This window comes from Misgurnus anguillicaudatus, chromosome 4 (genome assembly GCF_027580225.2).
Source record: "Misgurnus anguillicaudatus chromosome 4, ASM2758022v2, whole genome shotgun sequence".
Classification (NCBI taxonomy): Eukaryota; Metazoa; Chordata; class Actinopteri; order Cypriniformes; family Cobitidae; genus Misgurnus; species Misgurnus anguillicaudatus.
This window is the reverse complement of record NC_073340.2, coordinates 35,859,742-35,881,713: the sequence shown is the minus strand read 5'-3', so window position 1 is coordinate 35,881,713 and position 21,972 is coordinate 35,859,742. Positions and strand designations below refer to the sequence as shown.

The following is a 21,972-nucleotide window of genomic DNA, read 5'->3' as shown; positions in this document are numbered from 1 at the left end:
AAGACAGCTGTACCCATTTTGATTGACAGCTATCCACCCAGCGCGCGTCTCCCCGCAAGGGATCCGATCACACATCCAGATACAGAAGCCACATTTATGTGACAAATGTAAACGCGCCGTGTCCTGATATACGGATGATCGGATCTGCGTGAACGGATAACCGAGATCGCATGTTAATGCAAAATGTAAATGCAGCCTATCTTACTGATTTATTTGATTGTCTTCATTCCATCTGCATTCAGATCTAATCATGCAAAGACACATTTCATCTTTCTGAATGACAGGTGAATGGGGAAGCAGACTGTTAAAAATACAGATTTCACATAAAGAGAAAGACAAACTGGTTCTTCTACAGTTTTAGTTCTTGTTAGTAAAGCTCCACCCATCATTTATTAATAAAGACACAGATTTCAACACCTGCGGAATCACTATTCTGCTTCAATTGTTGAAGAAATAATCTCGGTGATTTTGCTCTGCAGTAGCTTTTCATCTCGGGTAAATTTAATTCAAATCATTTTTATATATTTTTGTAGATCTGATTTTTTTAAAATATAAACATCATGTGTGTGCAGGTGTAGGATTTGCAGGTTTGACACAATGAGGTTTTTAATCTCATTGTCTGTGTGTTGGCTGTTGTTGATTTATGGTGAGTGTTTAAACCATCTTTAAATACACAACTGAAGAATGTGTCTTGTGCTTTAGAAAGACACTATTTTAACACTAAAAAATCTAAATTGACTGTAATCCTAAACTTTAAGTCATTGTAATTATATTTTGTGTTGAACAGATGGAATAACCATTGGAGTAGCAGGTACCGTAAACAATCTTGCTAATATGAATATTTAGTTTGTGCCTTGAAAAAGGCAATATAATGATAATAAATGTGTGTTCGTTTTCATTTTAACATGACACCTTGTCATATTTTACCAGTCTACAACAGACTATTGTTACTAAAGACTATTACACATTGGTATTTACAGCAGAATCCAAAAGGTCTTTTGTCTAAAGTTTTATGTAAAGCGTATCAGTTAATTTCTGGAAAAATAACTGATTAAAACAATACTCTTTCTTTTATTTTCGTTAGTTTAATGTTTTTGTTAACTATGACTTTAGAAATTTTGTAAAAAAATGTGGGAAGCACTTTGTCTTCCACAGTAGGCTACAGTAACTGGCTCTAGCACTCCAGATCTGGACACTAGGAATCCTTGGTAGTTAGGCCTAAATAGGTGACCGTAACAAATTATGTTATGCACTTTATTGTCAAAAGCCAAATTTGTATTATTTCCCCAATAAATCACTGCTGTCTAGGTATTTCTGCACGGATTATTATTTTGTTATAGGCTAACAGATTATTATTTCGTTATGATGGATAATAATTGAATGAATTAGTAATTGAATAAATTAGTAATTCATTATTGCAGTATCTTAAAATAATGAGACAGGTATTATTTTTTCTGTTCCGTGCACTTCAGAGCTTCCGTATAATGTTGCCTTGTTAACGGCTAAAATGATTTTTGCTTATAAATAAAATTAATATATAATTTAAACTTAATTATACAATAAAATATATAATTTAAACTTTCTTGACTAGTGAACAGTCAGTATAAATAAAAAAAGAGCTTAAATTAGTCAAACTTATTTTATCATTTATAGCAACTTCTAACTGTTTAAAAAAGTTGAAATGACTTATTACTTAAAGTTTTTGTTTTTTTTGCTTAAACATTTAAGTTCAACAATACATTTTTTACAGTGTGTTGTGGTGAATTGTCAACTGTGTTTGCCAGCTGTGATCTACTTGGAACTACTTTTTGAAATACATATGTAAAGAATCTGTCTTGCACTTAAGAAATATAGAATATTATCAAACATGAACTGACTACCATTTCCAAACATTAAGTCTTTTTTTGTTGTTTAACAGATGTATCAACCACTGCACCAACATCAGGTACTGTAATCAATTTTCCAATTAGTCTTTATGTACTAACATTTACTTTTGTCTTTTAAATAGGGCTGGGCATAGATTAATCTATAATAATCTCATACAAAATATAAGTAATTTTTTGCATAATATATGAGTTTGTGATGTGTGTAAATATTATGTATATTTGAATACACACACATACATAAATATACATTTAAGAAATGTTTTATTTAAATATTGTTTTTATTTATATATAATTTATAATATATAAAAAATATATAAATATATATTCACATGTAAATGTTTCTTAAATACATAAATGAATGTGTGTGTATTTATATATAAATAATAATTACACAGAGCAAAAACTCATATGTTATGCAAAAAATTACTTATATTTTGTATGAGATTAATATAGATTAATCTATGCCCAGCTCTACTTTTGAACCTCTTACATATCGTCTTCATTGCTAAAGCATACTGTAAAGTCTGCTTCTTAAAAAAAATAATGTAAACGTGCGTTAGTTTTTAGCTTAAATGCCCTCTTTTATTAAATATGATCACACAGGGCTGCATTTTCCACAGCAGCTTAACTTAAAGGGACACTTCACCCATTTGCATTAAGCTTTGTATAGTTAGAACCACAGCATGTTTTTGAATGGTCATGCATAATTTTCTCAGTTGCAGCTGAGATAGGAGAAATACAGATTTCAGTGTTGCACTTCCTTCTTTCAATGATGTAAAAATCATAATTTTGCATCATTGAACGCAGGAAGTCCAATATCTTTGCTTTAGTACACATATATGATATGATAATTTGTTACAGCGAATTCATACCATTCCCTACAGATGTTACAAACATTAGCACCACTCCAACCCCAAACACTATGTGGAACTATCTAGAGGAATATTAATTTCTATGATCAGTTTAGATTTACAGTTTTGATTGAGACTTTGTGTTATTTTCTCTTTTCTCTCAGTAAATAACACTCTCAGCCATGACCCATGCTATCAGTATAACACTATTGATGACTATTGGAGAGACATACGGCTAAACCAATACCAGGACTATGGACATGATGACCGTCTTGTTGAGTGGAACGGCTGGTATCGACTGTATTTGAATGGAACAAATGCTCAGATGTCTGAATGGTGTGTGAGTTTTGTGGGATGTGGTGGTGAAACTGGACTGTATCTCAATGGTTCTCATCCAAGAATTGAGGATGGAGTGGTGACCCGTGAGGTTTTGGGAAATCATTTGTGGTTCTCCTACCATTGTGGTCAGTACAGTTCCAACCCCATCCAAGTCAAAGCCTGTCCAGGAGATTATTATGTCTATAAACTCGTCACACCAGATGGGTCAATCCCCAGACCTTCATACTGTGCAGGTAAAGATCTCTGAGGAACTCTTGTGATCTTTTCTTTCTTTGAGATTTGTTGTTTTTGTAAAGAAAAAGATTATTATTGTTATTTAAGATTATTATTATATTTAGTACATTAGAACCAACATAACCCTTTCAATTATTGTTGTGTAGCGCAATCTGATAATTCCTTAAAACATGTCCAACGGGTCAAGTTCTTCTTACTTTTAACTTCATGGGTAAATAATTTTCAGTCACGCTGAAGGCCAGAGGTGAGTGTCTCACTTCCACTGTTTTGCTTTTTGTTAACTTTATGCAGAAAAGAAATCTGTCTTCTGCTCGGTTAAAAAAACATATGACTGTCACTCAAAAGTCCAGCATGTGATAAAGATACAATGAATGATATTGCTGGGATCACTTTATGAGCGATTTTTCCCCACCTGATGAATAATAAATAATTGACAGCCAATCAAATCTATTTGAACTTCAAGTGCACGCACACTTGAAATGACAATGGAAAAGCTCAATGCAGAGGTCTATAACATAAAATTACCTCAGGTATCCAGCGCTGATGCAGTTATAGTTTGGTTTCAAAATGCGATAAACGACATTTAAAAAAAAAGAGTTACTGCCAAAATCTGTATTAAATCAGGTCAGTATTTAAAAGTAAATTCTTAATTTTACAATATCTGCTGTGTTATTTTGTCCTCTTTTCTCCCTTTTTTCCCAAAACGCAATACACTGAAAAAACTGACTTTTTGGTGTAGTAATATATATTAACTCTCATAATTTCTACATAATAATATTAACATTTATTGAAAACTAGATTTTCCTAAGTAAAATGATTATACAGTGGGGCAAAAAAGTATTTAGTCAACCACCAATTGTGCAAGTTCTCCCACCCAAAAAGACGAGAGAGGCCCGCAATCTTCATCATAGTCACACCTCAACCATGGGAGACAAAATGAGGAAAAAAATCCAGAAAATCACACCGTCCGATCCTTTAAGAACCCATTTGCAATTTATGGTGGAAAATAAGTATTTGGTCAATAACAAAAAAAGCAAGATTTCTTTCTGTCACAGACCTGTAACTTCTTCTTTAAGAGGATCCTCTGTCCTCCACTTGTTACCTGTATTAATGGCACCTGTTTGAACTTGTTAGCAGTATAAAAGACACCTGTCCACAACCTAAAACAGTCAGAATGCAAACTCAACTATGGCCAAGACCAAAGAACTGTCAAAGGACACCAGAAACAAAATTGTAGACCTGCACCAGGCTGGGAAGACTGAATCTGCAATAGGTAAGCAGCTTGGTGTGAAGAAATCAACTGTGAGAGCAATTATTAAAAAATGAAAGACATACAAGAACACTGATAATGTCCCTCGATCTGGGGCTCCACGCAAGATCTCATCCCGTAGGGTAAAAATTATCACCAGAATGGTGAGCAAAAATCCCAGAACCACATGGGGGAACCTAGTGAATGACCTGCAGAGAGCTGGGACCAAAGTAACAAAGGCTACCATCAGTAACACACTATGCAGCCAGGGACTCAATTCCTGCAGTGCCAGATGTGTCCACCTGCTTAAGCCAGTACATGTTCGGACCCGTCTGAAGTTTGCTAGAGAGCATTTGGATGATCCAGAAGAAGAGTGGGAGAATGTCATATGGTCAGATGAAACCAAAACATAACTTTTAGGTAGAAACTCAACTTCTTGTGTTTGGAGGAGAAAGATGCTGAGTTGCATTCAAAGAACACCATACCTACTGTGAAGCATGGGGGTGGAAACCTCATGCTTTGGGTCTGTTTTTTTGCAAAGGGACCAGGACAACTGATCCGAGTTAAGGAAAGAATGAATGGGGCCATGTATCGTGAGATTTTGACTCAAAACCTCCTTTCGTCAGCAAGGGCATTGAAGATGAAACGTGGCTGGATCTTTCAGTATGGCAGAGATCACAAACATACCGCCAGTGCAAAGAAGGAGTGGTTTCGTAAGAATAATTTCAAGGTCCTGGAGTGGCCTAGCCAGTCTCCAGATCTCAACCCCATAGAAAATCTTTGGAGGGAGTTGAAATTCCGTGTTGCCCAGCGACAGCCCCAAAACATCACTGCTCTAGAGGAGATCTGCATGGAGGAATGGGCCAAACTACCAGCAACAGTGTGTAAAAACCTTGTGGAGACTTACAGAAAACGTTTGATCTCTGTCATTGCCAACAAAGGGTATATAACAAAGTATTGACATAAACTTTTGTTATTGACCAAATACTTATTTTTCACCATGATTTGCGAATAGATTCTTGGAGGGTCGGACAATGTGATTTTCTGGATTTTTTTTTCTCATTTTGTCTCTCGTGGTTGACGTGTGCCTTTGACGGGAGTTGCAGGCCTCTCTCATCTTTTTGGGTGTGAGGGCTTGAGCAATTGGTGGCTGACTGGATACTTTTTTGCCCCACTGTAAATACACAATTAATTCATGTAGAAAATGAACTGTGGGATTAGTAAGTCGTATTACATATTTTCTTGTATTATTTAACTGTTTTATAGTCACTGCACATACTCCTAAAATAATGAAGTAAATTTTAATCAAAAACTTTAGCAGATTCAAGTAAAAAAAATCTTAGTTAATTTAACTTAAGAATATTAAATACATTAAACAAAAAAATCAAGTAAAATTTACTAGAGATGTCCCGATCAGTTTTTTTGCCCTCGAGTCCGAGTCATTTGATTTTGAGTATCTGCCGATACCGAGTCCCAATCCGATACTTCTATAATACATTAAAAAAGAATAGCGAAAAAACAGAACCATGATGTTCCTTATGTCATGCCGCATGCATTGCTGTTTTTGTGTGGAGTCAAAAGAGTCTAACTCTGTGTCTAACTATTGATGTGTTAAAAAATTCTGAATATATACTATATATGTTCAGGGGTTAAATTGGGATTTGTTTTGTGGGGATGCTCTGTTAGGAGGGAGGGTTTGAGGGGTGACAGGTTTTTTATCCTGATGACAGCAAAGCCACTGGTGTGTTTCAATGAAATTTTGGACCTCTGATAGGATTTTATAAGTTTCAGTTTTAAAGCTGTGCCACAGGTTGACCCAAACTTTAAAACCTGAACTTTAAATTATGCAAATCTATGAGTCTGACACCTTATATGCATTTGTTGCACATGTCATTATGCACAATTGATCAAACTTTTAAAGGAAGGTATAAGAATCAACCTCCTTGACTAATTTTATGCATAAGATAGGCTACCCAAAAAGACTCAATTAACAAGAAAAAAAACATACTGATTCAGCAATATATCTTATAAATTAACCATAGAGATTCCCTAAGCTGGTCAGCAGCAGTTAGTTAAACAATCACTATAGTTAGGTTGTTATTTATTTGTATAATCAAAATACATTATTTTATTAAACAATACAATAAGTTGTATCCAGTTATCTAGTTAACATATTGTAATTAGATGATTGATATGGCTATACATACTTTAATACTTTGTTTCTAGACTTCTATTAAGTTTTTTTCGACGTGTGCACCATTCTTACCTCTCTCTCTATCTCTCATCTCTACAATGTGTAATGTGATCCAGCAGTGTAACGAGCCAACACCGGGCCCCTAAGCAGCATTATCAAGGCGGGCCCTTTACTACAGCACGTGATGACGCAATGTCCACAAGCAGGCTACAATTTATAGGACAGGATCATAGAGACATTATATGACTGACAAAATCAGAAATAGCCTACGCGCACCACAACAAAAACATAGCACTGGTGACAGCGCACCATAACATATGAAAAAACACTGCTGGTGACAGCGCACCATAACATATTGTTACTCACTGCTATGACTACACACACATACACCTAGGTCTAATTACATAAAAAAGATGCTCACTTACATTATAGGCTATAGCGTTACATTATAATCAAATTATAATTTATAGTGGCATTTTCCGGGCTTCAGTTCTGGATGGCATGATGCACACAGCAGCTCTAAACTTCAATCAATACAAACGCAGGATCGATCCATACTGTTTAAAATCATGTGTTTACTTACTGCTGCACTTTGTGCTTTGCTTTAGGTGTCTTGTGTAGTGTTTGGGTATTTAAAGCGTTATTGTTTCTTGTTTGTGCTAAGAAACCAAAAGATACAAACCAGCCGATTTCAAACGTGCACAGAAACTCTGGGCTGTGGTTGGTTGGGCTCTATCGCTAGCGGTGATTTCTTTGCGCGATGGCTTGTTCGACTTCATGCGACGCAAGAATTGACAGCCGGGTGACATCAAACTACCGCGAAAGTGATTCGCGAAACCATACGGAGGAGTTTGCTTTTAAATTGCTCTCGCGGAACTTTGACATCATCTGGCTGCGGGTTCTTGTGGCGCCGCATGAAGTCGAACAAGCCTATTGAAAACCCATGAGAAAGCCTGGGAACAGCGGATAGTAACGAATATGTGATAGGGCCCGCCGACTGTCAATCAAATTCTTCCAGTCGGGCGGGCCCCTGATTGGTCCGGGCCCGTAAGCAACGCTTACCCTGCTTACCGATAGTTACCCTGCATATGTATCCGAGTCCTGATCGGAAGGTAACGTCCGATTCCGATCGAGTCTGAAACCACGTGATCGGGCCGATTTCTGATCACGTGATCGGATCGGGACATCCCTAAAATTTACCTAAATCTATTTGCACATGTTGTAAGGAATACCCACAATCCTTTGTGCCTGAATATTTTATATATTTTTAAGCTTTATGACAGAATAAGAACTTTAACTACTTAAGATTGGTTAATAAAATGTCATAAAGGTTTAAGCTCTTATATCATTGATGTTGTTTTGTTGTAAATGATAATTTTGTGAAGTCACGTTCAGGTGATCAGTGTTTCTTTACATGAAGCCTGTTCAGAACATTATATTGGATTTCTCTCCACAGTGCTGACAATGCATGTCAAAAACGCAGTTTGTGTGTTTTCTTTTCAGAATCAAGTTTATTCAATAACTGACTTATAGTCAGTCATGAATTTTGTGTTATATACATAGAACTATGTTAAAGAAAATAACAAACGATAAATACAATTTATTTAATACCTTTAGGACAGCAATGCTTCATTTTATTTAAAAAAACAATTAAAATAAATCTAACTTCTAAAAAAATGAAGTAACATTTACTTAATTATTTAACATATGTTTTTCATGCATTATTAAAGGAACAGTATGTAAGAAATTTAAATCAATTAATCATTAAATGGCCCTGAAATGTCACTAGACATTAAGAAATCATTTTCATTTCAAATACTTATATCACTGACAACAGCAGTCCGGCCAGGATATTGTCATTTAAAGAGTGGAGTTGCAGCCCTCAACTGATGTTTATGTTGTCGTTTGGTATATTGGCCACCAGCTGTGTGATTGCAGTACCAGTTTTAGCCACACGTTTTGTGATTGCAATACCAGTTTTGGCCACAATCCTACATACTGTTCCTTTAAGTAGATTTTATTTGATTTTAGTAGGTAAGTTGTACTTAAAAAGCAATACATTTTACTTAAAAAAAAAGTTCGTGCAAGTTGTTACGAGGATTTTTTAAGTAAATTTTACAAGTTGTTTTTTTTTCAGTGTAAACGCCACTCCTCATTTTTTGCAGAATGCAATAAATCCACTCCACAAATCACAACGCACCATTCCACGCAGTGTAAACAAACAATGACAGCGCGTTGAGGACACGGAATACTAGTTTTTCTCATCTACTTTGTACTACGTGATCAACAAACAAACAAACAAAAACAAAATAATACTTTAATGGCATTGATAAACCTGTGGTTGTTTTCTGTGATGGGAAAGAAATGTAAGACATTAACATCTTTTTTTTTAATCAGAGGAAAAATTATATCATACTCTTCATATATGAAAAAACAGCAACAACAATTGGAAAATACATTAGAACAAAAAAATCTAACTCCTAACAAATAAAATATCTCACCATCCTAGTGAACCAAAACAGAAGGAATTAAAAGAACTCAAAATACAAATTGATGATATCATACAGGAAAAACACAATTTCAAAATCAGCAACTGAAATATAATGGTTTTCAATACAATAACAAAGCAAACAGTAAATACTTAGCAAATCTACTCCAATACAAGAAAAAAATCAATCATCCCAGCCATCAATCGCAAAGAGCTTCCCACAAGTCCATCCTTTTTTTAATTTTTGGATCCATTTCGTGACAGTATTCAAACTTATTAGCAATGCTTAACTAATTATCTTGAAACATTGACCATTTTGTGCAAAGAAATTATTTTATTTCTCATGTCTTGAGACATTTCTTTACGATGGTGCTATTCTGTCACCGTTACATGAAAGTGGATTTTCTCTCTTAAATATCACTCTCAATTGCCAGTTATCCTGTGGCCACCTGTGTGATGATTTATTATTTTCATAATTTTCTAGTGAATTCCTGTAAATTACACTTCAGTAAATTTTTTTGCTAACATATTCATCAGGGTGTACTCATTTTTGCATCACCCTATTTGATTTAAATGAGTTATTTTTTGTGTCGTAAAGATGGTCAGTGACTTTTACTCTTTTGTTAATAAAAGTAAATGTTTAATAAAAAAGAAAGCAAATTGGTCTCATATTTACTAACAAATGGAGAAAAAATAATTACTTACTTAATTACTCATTTATGCTGTGTGCACTGTATATCTGACTGGCGTTACACTACAACTGCTTAAAAATCACATACACCTTTATTGTGCTTTTGAAATATACAATACTGTAAAAAATGATGTACATACAGTATATTAATAAAGCAATAAACCCCAAGAAGCAGTGGGTTACCAGTGCATTTTATAACAGCTAAGGGGCGTTGTTAGGCACGACGCAAAGCAGGATTTTATAAAATAAAACACAAATAAGTTGTAATTCTATTAGTATAAATATTACTCTTCCGCCAAACAAAGTAGTTCCTCAGAATCAAGTGTGACTGAAACAGAGCGCAGTTCACAAACAACAGAGACAAGCAGCAAAGGCACAATGAAAATATGATTAAAGACTGTGGTGTTTATTTTATAAATCAACATTCATCTAATTTATACATTAACATTTATATCGTGCAACTGTTGAAGTGATGATCAAATATGCTTGGAAGCATGCTTAACGCTTTCCCCGTCAGCGTTTTTTTAAGTTGCCACCCAGTTTTAGTTGAATGTCTTACAGAAAATTTTCTTCTTTAAAATAAACATAAAATATCAAATGAAAGAACAGTCCATCCGCTTTCCAACAACATCAAAAAACGTTTCATCCTACCTTCATTTGTTCTCTTATCAGTTATCACCTCTCAAATTTTCAGCTAAATGCGGAGATAATTCCATTTTTGTGAAGAACTTTGTAAGATATCAGATTCAGAGCCTGATCAAAACACACGTCACGCTAAATCCACCACAACGCTGTTGTGTCGAGTGAATGCATCAGTGTTTAAGTTGGGTAAGATTGCCATCTTGTGGATAATAGCGGAAATATCAATAAGAACAAAAAAACTTCAGAGAACGTTTTCTCTTTATTGACGAAATGTTTTATTTATTGACATTTATCTGGATATCGCCATAATTGTTCAAAGGTAGAAAAATTAAAAAATGATTAAAGAGTGTGGTGTTTATTTTCATAAATCAGTACGCAGCAACAGTGGCGCAGTGATACTTGTGATGCGGTCTGAACCGTGGGTTTACCGGGGTATTTTATCACGGCTTAGAATGCGTTTCAACCAATCAGAATGAAGAACCAGAACGAGCCGTTTTATAATGGCACTTTTACTAACAACTTTTTTCTTCATGTCAGTTGCTTTCAGCAGCAATATCAATGATCCCTGTTACAACTATGAGTCTCTGGATCGTCCCTGGAGAGCAACAACTGAAAGTGGATTGTACATTTGTGATGGCGACTTCTCCTGGAATGGCTGGTACCGACTTTATCATTATGGGATGAATATCCAAATGACAGAGACCTGTGTTAATAATATATACAGATGTAACACATACTTGAGTCTGTTACTCCATGGTCATCATCCTCAGATAGAAGATGGGGTTGTGATCCGTGAGATCTGTGGGTCAAGTGATTGGAGTTGCTGTGATATGAAGTCAAAACCCATCAGAGTTAAAGCCTGTCCAGGAGATTACTATGTCTATGAACTTGTGAAACCAATAGACTGCTCGGGATACTGCACAGGTACAACTTTTCCCACTGACTTTCTTTTAACCTGATAAGGATCATTGTGTCATACACGACACACCCCCTCCCTTGCACGTGAGGCTGCATAAATGTCATTGTAACTTTTAAGCATTAAATCTTCAAAATATATGGTCATGCGGCACATCAATTGAAAGCTTAGACTCTCAGGATTCCATTAAGCGCACACACAAAGCATAGTATGATTTATAGCAGTCATAAAACTGTAATCTATTTGTTCGTTACTTGAACCAGGCGGCGCCGATTTAAGATATTCACTTACCTTCAAAATCGTCCCTTCATCCACTTTGGTGAAATTTTCCAAAACAAATTGTTAATAAATCCTCCAATGAAATTAAATATCCAAGCCTTTTAATCCAAAACGATTTGTTCGCCTCAAAATCTTGACGTTTCTGACTGAATTATGATAAACATACTGTACAATTAGTTCACTACCGGACATTTGTTCGAATCTCACTTTTCAATCATGATTTATAATGATATATTCGGATGTCACTTTTATTGTGCAACATCTGAAGAACAAATATGCCCCCTTGTGGAATTTCATCCATTCCATAAGAGGCTACATCTTCTAAAATGGTTTCAGTCATGTATTCAGTTTTCTTATTTTGTAGACACCAGCACTGCATCACAGACCAATTTCACAACTCCAGCTGTGATTCCTGGATCAAGCTTCACATTGAGTAAGTTATGATAATGTTTTAAAGTATACACTGAAAAAAATTGACTTAGTGGGTCTTTGAATTTACATAAAATAAACATGTATATGCAACACAAAATATTTATATTCCTTGTGTAAACATAATTTAATCGATTAGGATTAAAATGTTTTGTTTGAATGTAAAATGAACACATTTTTCTCACATTGATTAAAATTGATTGAATTGAATACTTAAAGCAATAAAATTGAGTTTGCACACAAAATGGCACCTCCTGAGCAGTAGGTGGCAGTAAAGCTCAATGAAAAGGACGTCAATTGCCATAAAAGAAGAATCAATATCGTTTGTTTTGGGCGCCAAAATGAAGACTCAGCACAGCAGTCAGTCAGAAGAACTCTCTCAGACGGACACCACGTTATTAAAGTAAGTTCTATTATTTATTTATGTTCGCTTTATACGTGATACATCTTCACTAGATAGACTGTTTTTTTACAATATATAGCCATTGCAATGACTTTAGTAAAAATTAGTTTGAAGGAGGTTGGTGGAGTAAGTTAACGTTACAGTCAGGCAGGCTCATAAAGAAAAACACAGTGTTTTTAAAACGTCAGCTGTTTAACGTTATTTCACATTTGGTAGTTTTATCTGAGTTGAAAACTGTCAGCTTTGAGTTGACTTTTGAGGCACTTTTTACTCAGCTGTTCTATGGAAACGTGTCAGGACAAATAAAACGCTAACCAAAAGTTATTCTGTCCAGAGTAACGTTATTCATGTGAATAATTTAACAGATGATATCAATTGACTACATTAATAATGACATTGCGTTATAAACAAACTGTCTGTTTATTCAGATTAAGTTATTCGTGACTTCGCTACGCTTCGAGCAACACTTGATTCAATTAGAAAAAGCTTTTTTTAATGTCTCGCGTGACGTCTGGTATATTAACTGAAAAAAAAATGGCTTTGAAGTGGCCACACCTTAAAGCTGACGTTTTCAGAAGAGAACCTTGTTGTTTTAAGATCTCGTTTTGTCCAACATTGCGTCCTATGACAGATAAAATACTTATTTCATTATTGCTCTGTGTATGTGTGACCTTCATCATTTGAGTTTATGTTTGATTTCACCTCTGGATATTTCCTCTTATACTGTAGGTCTATCATCCTTGCACACACTCAAAAGCATTGGTAAGTAATTCCTATCCCTGTTTTACTGCTGTTAGGAGCTAAATCTTATTTTTGTATCCAATATACATGTATTGGTCTTTGACTCGCAGTACTCAAATATACAATGGTTGGTTAATCTGTTTTCAGATAAATGCTGAATTTAAAAGAATCACTACTGTCTAATGTTCCTGCGTATCACCTGGACCTCCAATCCAAAAACCTGATGAAACTCTTCTATCAGAAAGGAGGACAGCTGGCAAAAAGACTTCAAACAATTAATGATCAAATGACAGAAGTAAGTAATATAGATTCATAGACATAAAAATGTGTAAACATTGTTGGAAGTACAGAACATTTAGTATGTTTTAGTTACAACATCTTTTGGCACACGGGTCATTAACACACCTGGGAAGATTTAAAGGGGTAGTTCACCCAAAAATAAAAATTCTCATCACTTACTCCCTATCATGTTGTTACAAACGTTTATAAATGTCTTTGTTCTGATGAACACTAAGGAAGATATTTTGAGGAATGTTTGTAACCAAACCAATCATAAGCCCCATTCACTTCCATAGTGGGGAAAAAATAATACTATGGAAGTGAATGGGGCTCATGATTGGTTTGGTTGCAAACATTCCTCAAAATAAATGTCTTCCTTCGTGTTCATCAGAACAAAGACATTTATACAGGTCTGTAACAACATGAGAGTGAGAAAATGAGAGAATTCACTTTTGCTGTGATTGTCAGGTATGGTGCACACACTCGAAATGTGGCCTCTTTATTTAACTCATTCCAGTGTAGTAAACGCGCACACACACACACCCGGAGCAGTGGACAGTCCAGCTGCCTTGCTTTGTAACCCATATATTTGTAACCAATTGTAACATGCTGTGGCAATGCACATGGGTCTGTATACTTAGATTTATATTCGATTGCATTGTACTAATTTCCAATGACACTTTTTTATTGTAACAGTAACCTTTTTTCTGTTTCTTTAACTACATTTGTCTGTTTTGTACAGGGCATGGATGAAGTCAGCATCAGTGAGGACATTTGAAGAGACCAATGTTGGGATTTGTGCTCTCAAACAACATGCTTCTTGTGATGAAGAAGAGGATCTTTGTATAGTCCTGGAAGCCATGAAGGTGTTGCAACATCTTGCCATGTTGTTTGAGCTGATGTATGCCTTAAACCTGAGCTATCCTGATCTCCGCTTTATTTTTGAGGAAATCCAAAAGATTTTAATGGAAATGCATTGAGAGTAACTTTAACGAACAGTTTCTTTCAGTAAAGGGATCAGAAAGACTGTGCTGCTCATTTTTGACTTTGTTTATCTGTTTTAAGTGTTTTCTCTTATTAAAACATTAACAGTTTGCTGCTCAGAGTCGATTTTGGAAATGGTTGTTGTATTTTGTTTTTGTTGAATCTTTGATAAACAGTTTACACAAATGCTGTAGCTCTGACTTTCTTAAGGATTGATATTTTCCAGTTTGTAAATCCATTTAAAAAATAATAGTACTTACTGTTTTGCCTGTCTCTTTAGAATGCAGTGTCTACTGTAAATCTACTGTAAGGGGGCGTGCACACCAACGCTTTTACGCCTGCGGCCGGCGCATGTTTTCAATTGTTTCCAATGGAAGCTCGGCGTTTTTCAAATAAGCCAGCAGCTAGCACGTTTTTTCCGCGCTGAAAACCGGCGCTCGGTGGTTTTTCCGCGCTCGGCGCTGAGCGTCGAGAGTTGAAAGAGATTCTACTTTGGAAGAAAAGCTCCGCTCGTCAATGTCAGTTCTCACACGGCCGCCCAATCACAGTGGAGGAGGTGCGGGACATTACTACAGCAACCAACCGGCTCGCAGCTGAAGTATCAAAGCGCTCAGCTGAAGAAAGCTGGCACTCAGCTGAAAAACAGCTGGCATTCGGCGTCCTCAAGGCGTTTTCAGCCGCGTTTAAAAGTTTTGGTGTGTCCAGCCCCTAACTATTTTAAACATTTGGGTCAGTTTTACAGATGGGGCTTTTCCTAGTCCCAGACTTTTGCAATGCCTTAATTTGAGAACATATTGCACTGACATATCTTGACATATATCAGTGCCATTGTTTTGTCTCAATATGTACTCCAGTGATGTTTTTGTAAGGTAGGTTTGTTTGTAAACTTTTTTTTGTAAAAAAATATCCTAATATAATTAGGGCCTAGTCCTGGATTAATCTACAGACTACAACCTGTCTGGGAAATTGCCTTTTTATGTATGTACTGCATGTGCTGATTGTTGTAATGGTTATTGACTGATAATTAATTAATGTGTAATGATTTAAATGAATTGATGATCTGAAAGCAGTGGTTTGCCTCAATATCACTAAACTTTTGGACAAAACTCTTCGCTTTTTATGCCAATGCAAATGTATTTTGTATTTAAAAAATAAATTAATAACATTTGGATAATTATGGGTGATTATTCTGGTGCCAGAGACATAATGAAATTGCTTTAGAGTTACATAATCCCATAATATAAGCATTAAAAAAGCATGTTGGAATTACAGATGAAAATCTAGTCCCCTTACATAATACAATTAGGCTACTTAAACATTACAAAATAAATGTGTTATAGTAAAGAGAAATATCACTTTGAATCAACATATTTATATGCAGTTCTAAACGTAGGTTCGGGAGGAGCCTAAACATTCAGGCCTGTCAATCATCATCATCATGGGCGTATATAAGGCAGCCTTCAGGCCTCCCTGTCCAGCTGCAGTCTTTTCCGGCAGCTGCAGTCTTTTCCGGCATTTGGCCCCGCCCGTTCCCGGAATCACGTCTCCACATGACGAGCTCCAGCGCTCCGATCAACTGGGAAATATTTTTAAATACCACTGCCGCAGCAGTATTTTTAGTCCCCGCTCTCACTACCGCAGTAGTTCTGTCAGGGACAGTGTACACAACTTTTTATGCAGTCCGGATGTTTATTTTACTCGACAATGGCGTGTTTCGGTTAGGAACAACGCAAATGGGTTTGACAACGGCAACGTCAGGTGCAGCTATTATTTCAATCTAAGCATGCTCGATCGACCAAAACAACAATGGCGGACTACAGGACCATGCTGCCCTCGACTCCGCGTTTAATTAACCCCCTTTCCACTGAAGTTGCAAATACCGGAGATTTTCAGTTGTAGTGAAACTTACCTCATTGTCAATGTAATCAAACTGCTCGTTTTCTCCGTATCAATTGTTCATCCACAGCTCCGCAGAAGTATGCGCTCTCGCGTGGTTCTTCTATTCAACACCGCACTTCATTTGCCATACCCTGCATACTTGATAGGACGGTCTCCGCGGATGGGCGAGGATACTCGCGCTTTGCTCCGCCGATCGCGAGCCTCCGCTATCAACAAACAAAAGGCGTTCAGTCGCTGTTGCACTATTCTTTGACCCGATAGGGGGCAACTCGAGGAATCCAGTGCAAAAAACGAACACAAAGTAAAGGATAGAATAAGTCGTTTGGCTAGAACAACCCTGGTGCTTGTAACTTCAAAGCTTGATACATAAATATGAGAACATGATTAAAACCACAGTCACTATTGTCTTTATAAACATTATCATTTCATTTACGTTTTACTTGACAAACAATGCAGAAATCTTAAGGTTTGTATGTTATTTCTCATCCAGTGGTACATTCTATATAAATATTAGACAATAATTTTGAATCATACGTTAAAGAATTTGTTTTAAAATGCAAATTTCCATAATTTAAGAACGTCAGATAAATAGTATGCATTGTTTTGCAAGGTTTGATCAAAGAGATAATAATGTTACAGAATCGCCTTGAGTTCGGTTAAGTATTGTGTAAAACGCTGATCTTTTGGCCGCGTCGTCGTCATCTCTACCGCAGTAGGGATCTCAGCCTGTATTAATCCAATTATTACGATCTTTTTTCTGTTACTAAAGCGATTTCATTGCCACTCGCACTATTGCAGTATGCCAACTTACTTTCATCAACAGGCCCGCCTAATAATTATACAATGTTTTATTTGTTAATGTATTGCCTCGACATTGCTTTCAATATAATTTCAAAGTGGATTATTACACCAAAAGGATAACGTGCTTTGGTCGATGCTCGATGAATTTGACTGTCATCTATGCTTGGGCAATCGATCCATCGCCGCAAGCTTCATTGGCAGGCAACCTGAACAATTATAACATCGATCTTATCGCCTTTCGCAACTTTTGTCTGTCAGACAAACCACAGAGTATTTTTAAAACCTTAAGCATGCTACACAATTTTAAATGGTTCTTCAGTATTGGTTATCGCCGCATCACAAATCTGATATCAGGTCATTTAATCAATATCACAAAGTGGAGTTACCATGCTGACAAACTTTATAGACTTTACGGTCTAAAGAAGACTTGTCTGGAGCAACTCATAGGTTACCTCATAGCCACGCTGCAGGACTTCATCCCTACATGGCTGTTTCTGCTAGAATTTTATCAGAACTAATATTTTGATCGTAATGGTCAACCCAGTCTCACCCCATGGCGTCAATATTTGACGCCACTTGACCATGCGTCAACAGTTGACGCGGAGGGTATACCTTTCGCGTCATTTTTTGACGAACTGGGGACTTCAATACTATTAAGTCTGTTGCATTCTCTTTCCTATTTTCTTACCATTTTCGCGTCGGTTTAGGGTTAGATTTACATAATGACATCCCTACCCAAACCTAACCCTAACCCCAACGCCAGATGACAACTGTTTAATTTCGCGTACCTAATAGTATTGAAGTCCCCAGTTCGTCAAAAAATGACGCGAAAGGTATACCCTCCGCATCAACTATTGACGCATGGTCAAGTGGCGTCAAATATTGATGCCATGGGATGAGGATGTGTTGCAATGGTCATGATCACTGTTTCCCCGTTCCCTAAAACTGTGGCTCCTATACCCACACGTACCAAGAGCGTATCGTTAGGGTAATTTATGCTAGCTTGAATGAATTGCAGAAAGTAACATTTATGCATATCGATTTTTGCTTTCTATTGATGAAGCAAATTGAGATCTGTCCAGCCTCACAGAAGACATACTAGCTATTCTTTGGTGATTCTCAATCTTGACCGCATCCAGGTGATGCACAACTTTCAATAATTTTATTTTACTTAACCTATTAGCAATATCATCATTATTTCACGAATGTTTAAATGAAAACGAGTGTAACAACCGTCATACAAGTAGTTCATCATCGAACAAGCTTAAATGAATTTAAACTGTTAAGCGTTGCCGTCCCGACCACGGGACCCCAAAGTTTATATCAATATTGTTGATGTAAATCTTAATCCATCACCACAAACTATATATCGTTGGAAAAGTCTAAGGCTCAAGAATAGACATTTCAACAGTGTTTTATAAAATAAATTATGTAGGGAGAGTAATCGACTCATTAATGAAGAGAGTTTGCCTCAAAACTTTTATATCCTGCTAAATGTCACTGTCCTGTTAGCAGGACGTCTACGTTTACTTCAGCGTTTTTGCATGTGAATTCTTATCTAATGACAAACCGGATATTGCTTGAAAGCTTCAAGAGTGTAAATTTAACTTAATAGAGTGGGGTGATGCCTAAGGGGTTTAAAAGGTTTTGACCAGCGAATATGGAATGTGTTTTATCCAACATTGGAACGACTGCTGAGTCAGTAGATGCGTCAAAACAGCACGAGTAAAAACGCTTAACATGCCTTACTGTAAGTAATTTACATTAAGGTTGCCATGGACCAAATGTAATTTTTATAATGCATATAGTAGAGCCCTACGCTGGCTAGCTGTTTTCCCAATCTTACCCACTCTCTGTTAACGATGGTGCGCATCCATTCCACTTCTCCTGCACCCAGGCAAAAAAAAAAGGAACCGACCCAACCCCTGTGCTCTTTGATCGGCAGATAATCCGTGCGCTCTTTGTATGCTTTATCAGCAAATTTCCTGCTTGCAACTTATCCATTCATATGCGCCTACTAGGTTTTGTGTCTATATTTATATACTATAAATCCAAATTTTGAATGAGCGCAGCAACAGCCATTAGCAACACATTCTGACCTCGCAGCGTGAGCATGGCTCCGCTAGAGGCTCAGACTCAGGATCCTTCTCATTCTAATAGTTTCCTCCGTCAATGGCCTGACTGAAAACTGTAGCGCGAGGCTGCCTCCGCTACCGGCACAAGCTCGGATGCCCTATATTCTTCCTCAGCTCCCTTCTATTCTCTTGCCCCCTAAGCGAGAGCCTGTCTCTACTTGTTGCAGTTTGTATAAAGCATGTACTACATTTTCACCAGCAGGTGGTGCCACATCTAGGATTTTTTTAGTGCTTCGAAACCATTGTTTCCAGTGAATCATTGTTGACACAATTGGATTCAAAGCTTTGCTTTACCTTCAGTATTCATTGCCCGGCCTTGAGCATGGTTAAACCCGGCTATGTTGAAAGCTTCCCGTCCCAAAATACTATTTGTGATGACTAATGATGTCTGTTTAGTTTGTGAATGAATCATTCTCTCGAACTGGTTCTTTAAGGCAAACAAGTTAAAACCGTACCCAGGGCACAGTCAATCAATAATGGGTGATCTGCACCATTTGTGTACGTGCGTCTCCGGGTACCTGTCGATATGCAGTCGTCAAAACGTGATTTGCTTTTGCGATTGTAATAATCTTGATGCTTTGTTATATTGTTTATTCGCTTTTCCACAGAAAGTGTCAATTACACATTCATTTTATACACCGAATCAGTGGTCAACAGCGCACTGCAAACAGCGTATGTGTGAAGGCACAACGGGTGCTCGACGGAAATGACCGTAAACGCACAGCATAGGCTACGGTATATGTGTGAAACAGACGTTCGGCTTTTTTTACATCAAAGGCCACAGGCTTATGCCATTTGGGGAGCGGACGCTCACGGATTCCCATCTATTTTTAAAAATTCTGGACATGTTTGGACCTGCTGAACGTTGAGCATTTTTATATACTGTATTGAGCAGAGAGGCTGCACAGTTTTGACCAGCGGGAAGCGGCCGCACATTAGGCCGCCAGCTGATGTAGCTAATATAACTCGCAATGTTTAACACTACCGGCCCTCCGGCAGAGTCCCAACATTCCCGATTGCCACTTCGCTATGACTGATAGCTCACATACATCTCAGGGATGTCTATTTGATGTATTCTATTCTTTATCATCTGCAAGAGGTAATTTTTGATTATTTACACATCTGCAGTATGTCTGCAAGATTTTAATATAGAATTTATAAAAAGTGCTCTTTCTAAGACCTTTATTAGATGTTTTTTACTCAACAGTTGTTTTTTTTCCAGAGCTCCAGATACTTGGAATGCTTTTTCAGTCGTTCCCGTGCTGTCTAGGTGTCTAGAGTTGCTATTTCAAATGTTCCAAAAAACTTGTTCACGATTGTTTCCAATGTTCGTGTGTCTTTGGTAGTATGAGCAAATACATGTGTTTACATTTTGACAAATGACCCGCTCACAGTATTGATCCCAGCCGATCGCTTTCTTATTTAACGGTTGCCGCAACCTTTTTTCTCACAGCCTAAGTAGTGATCTCATCCTGCTCGCTCCAGAGCCCCAGACAGCGCAATTCCTACTCCCGCAGGAGTCATTTATTTGTTTATTTGACAGGGACTGTATAAGCAAACATAGTTACAATACAAAGTCTGTAACTGATGCGTAGCATATAGAGTTTATAGCTAGAACTAAAGTAAGCAAAAATTTCGCACAACTTTTTCTGTAGAACTTTGCTCACTGCCGCAGCAGTGATTTCATAACGATTGCACTACCGCAGTAGTGATTCAGCCTCGCTCCTGTAGGAGCCCCAGTTCCGCTCGCTTCCAAGTAACTCCTGCAGGAGTCTTGAGCCAAAATTTCGCACAGCTTTTTCCATACAACTTTTGCCGCAGCAGTGATTTTATTACGCTTGCACTACCGCAGTAGTATTTTAGCCTTGCCCCAGGCCGCACGCTTCCCATTGACACCCGAAGGAGTCATAAGCTAAAATTTTGCACTGCTTTTCCCTACAAATCTTTCACTGCCGCAGCAGTGATTTCATAACGCTAGCGCTACCCACAGAAGTAATTTTGACTCGCTCCCGCAGGAGCCCCAGGCCGCACGCTTCCCATAAGCTGAAATTTTTGCACAGCTTTTTCTGTACAATTCTTTCATTGCCGCAGCAATGATAGCATCTTCGCTTTTACTACCGCAGTAGTTTTCAATAAGATGAAGAAGCAATGGTTTGATGATATTCTACCTATTTTTGGGGGGAGAGAGAGAGAGGATATTAATCCTAAAATCTTACACAGCTTAATTACTCGCAGGCACCTGCTTAACTTGCTGTCCCTCAAACAATCTTTTGGGGGTTGAACTTGTGGCTCGAGTCCCAGCCTCAGGTTCGCTTTCTCTGAAGGTTCAGAGCTCCCTTCGAGGACAGCAAGCCAAGTTTGTTTACCTTTAATCAAGACCTGAATGTGCAGGGAAACTAGTGAAATGTAGTTCTAAACCTAGGTTCGGGAGGAGCCTAAACATTCAGGCCTGTCAATCATCATCATCATGGGCTTATATAGCAGCCTTAAAGCCTCCGCGTCCAGCTGCAATTTTTTCCAGCATCCCTCCTC

General features: G+C 37.2%; 1 protein-coding gene and 1 long non-coding RNA gene across 2 annotated transcripts in view; both read left to right on the top strand.

Moving 5' to 3' along the window:
- The first annotated feature begins 416 nt into the window (after nucleotides 1-416).
- The window catches only part of LOC129420326 (uncharacterized), a 36,201-nt gene continuing 14,645 nt past the window's right edge, over nucleotides 417-21,972 (top strand). Inside the window, exons 1-7 of the mRNA XM_073867209.1 lie at nucleotides 417-495; nucleotides 573-646; nucleotides 788-811; nucleotides 1,919-1,945; nucleotides 2,902-3,309; nucleotides 11,112-11,498; nucleotides 12,134-12,202. Of these exons, the coding sequence (XP_073723310.1) occupies nucleotides 598-646; nucleotides 788-811; nucleotides 1,919-1,945; nucleotides 2,902-3,309; nucleotides 11,112-11,498; nucleotides 12,134-12,202 (964 nt within the window). The 5' untranslated portion in view covers nucleotides 417-495; nucleotides 573-597. The remainder of the gene's footprint in view (nucleotides 496-572; nucleotides 647-787; nucleotides 812-1,918; nucleotides 1,946-2,901; nucleotides 3,310-11,111; nucleotides 11,499-12,133; nucleotides 12,203-21,972) is intronic.
- LOC141363736 (uncharacterized) lies at nucleotides 13,318-15,680 on the top strand. Its single transcript, XR_012369356.1, has 3 exons — nucleotides 13,318-13,363; nucleotides 13,490-13,637; nucleotides 14,364-15,680. It is a non-coding gene; the product is annotated as an uncharacterized lncRNA (long non-coding RNA).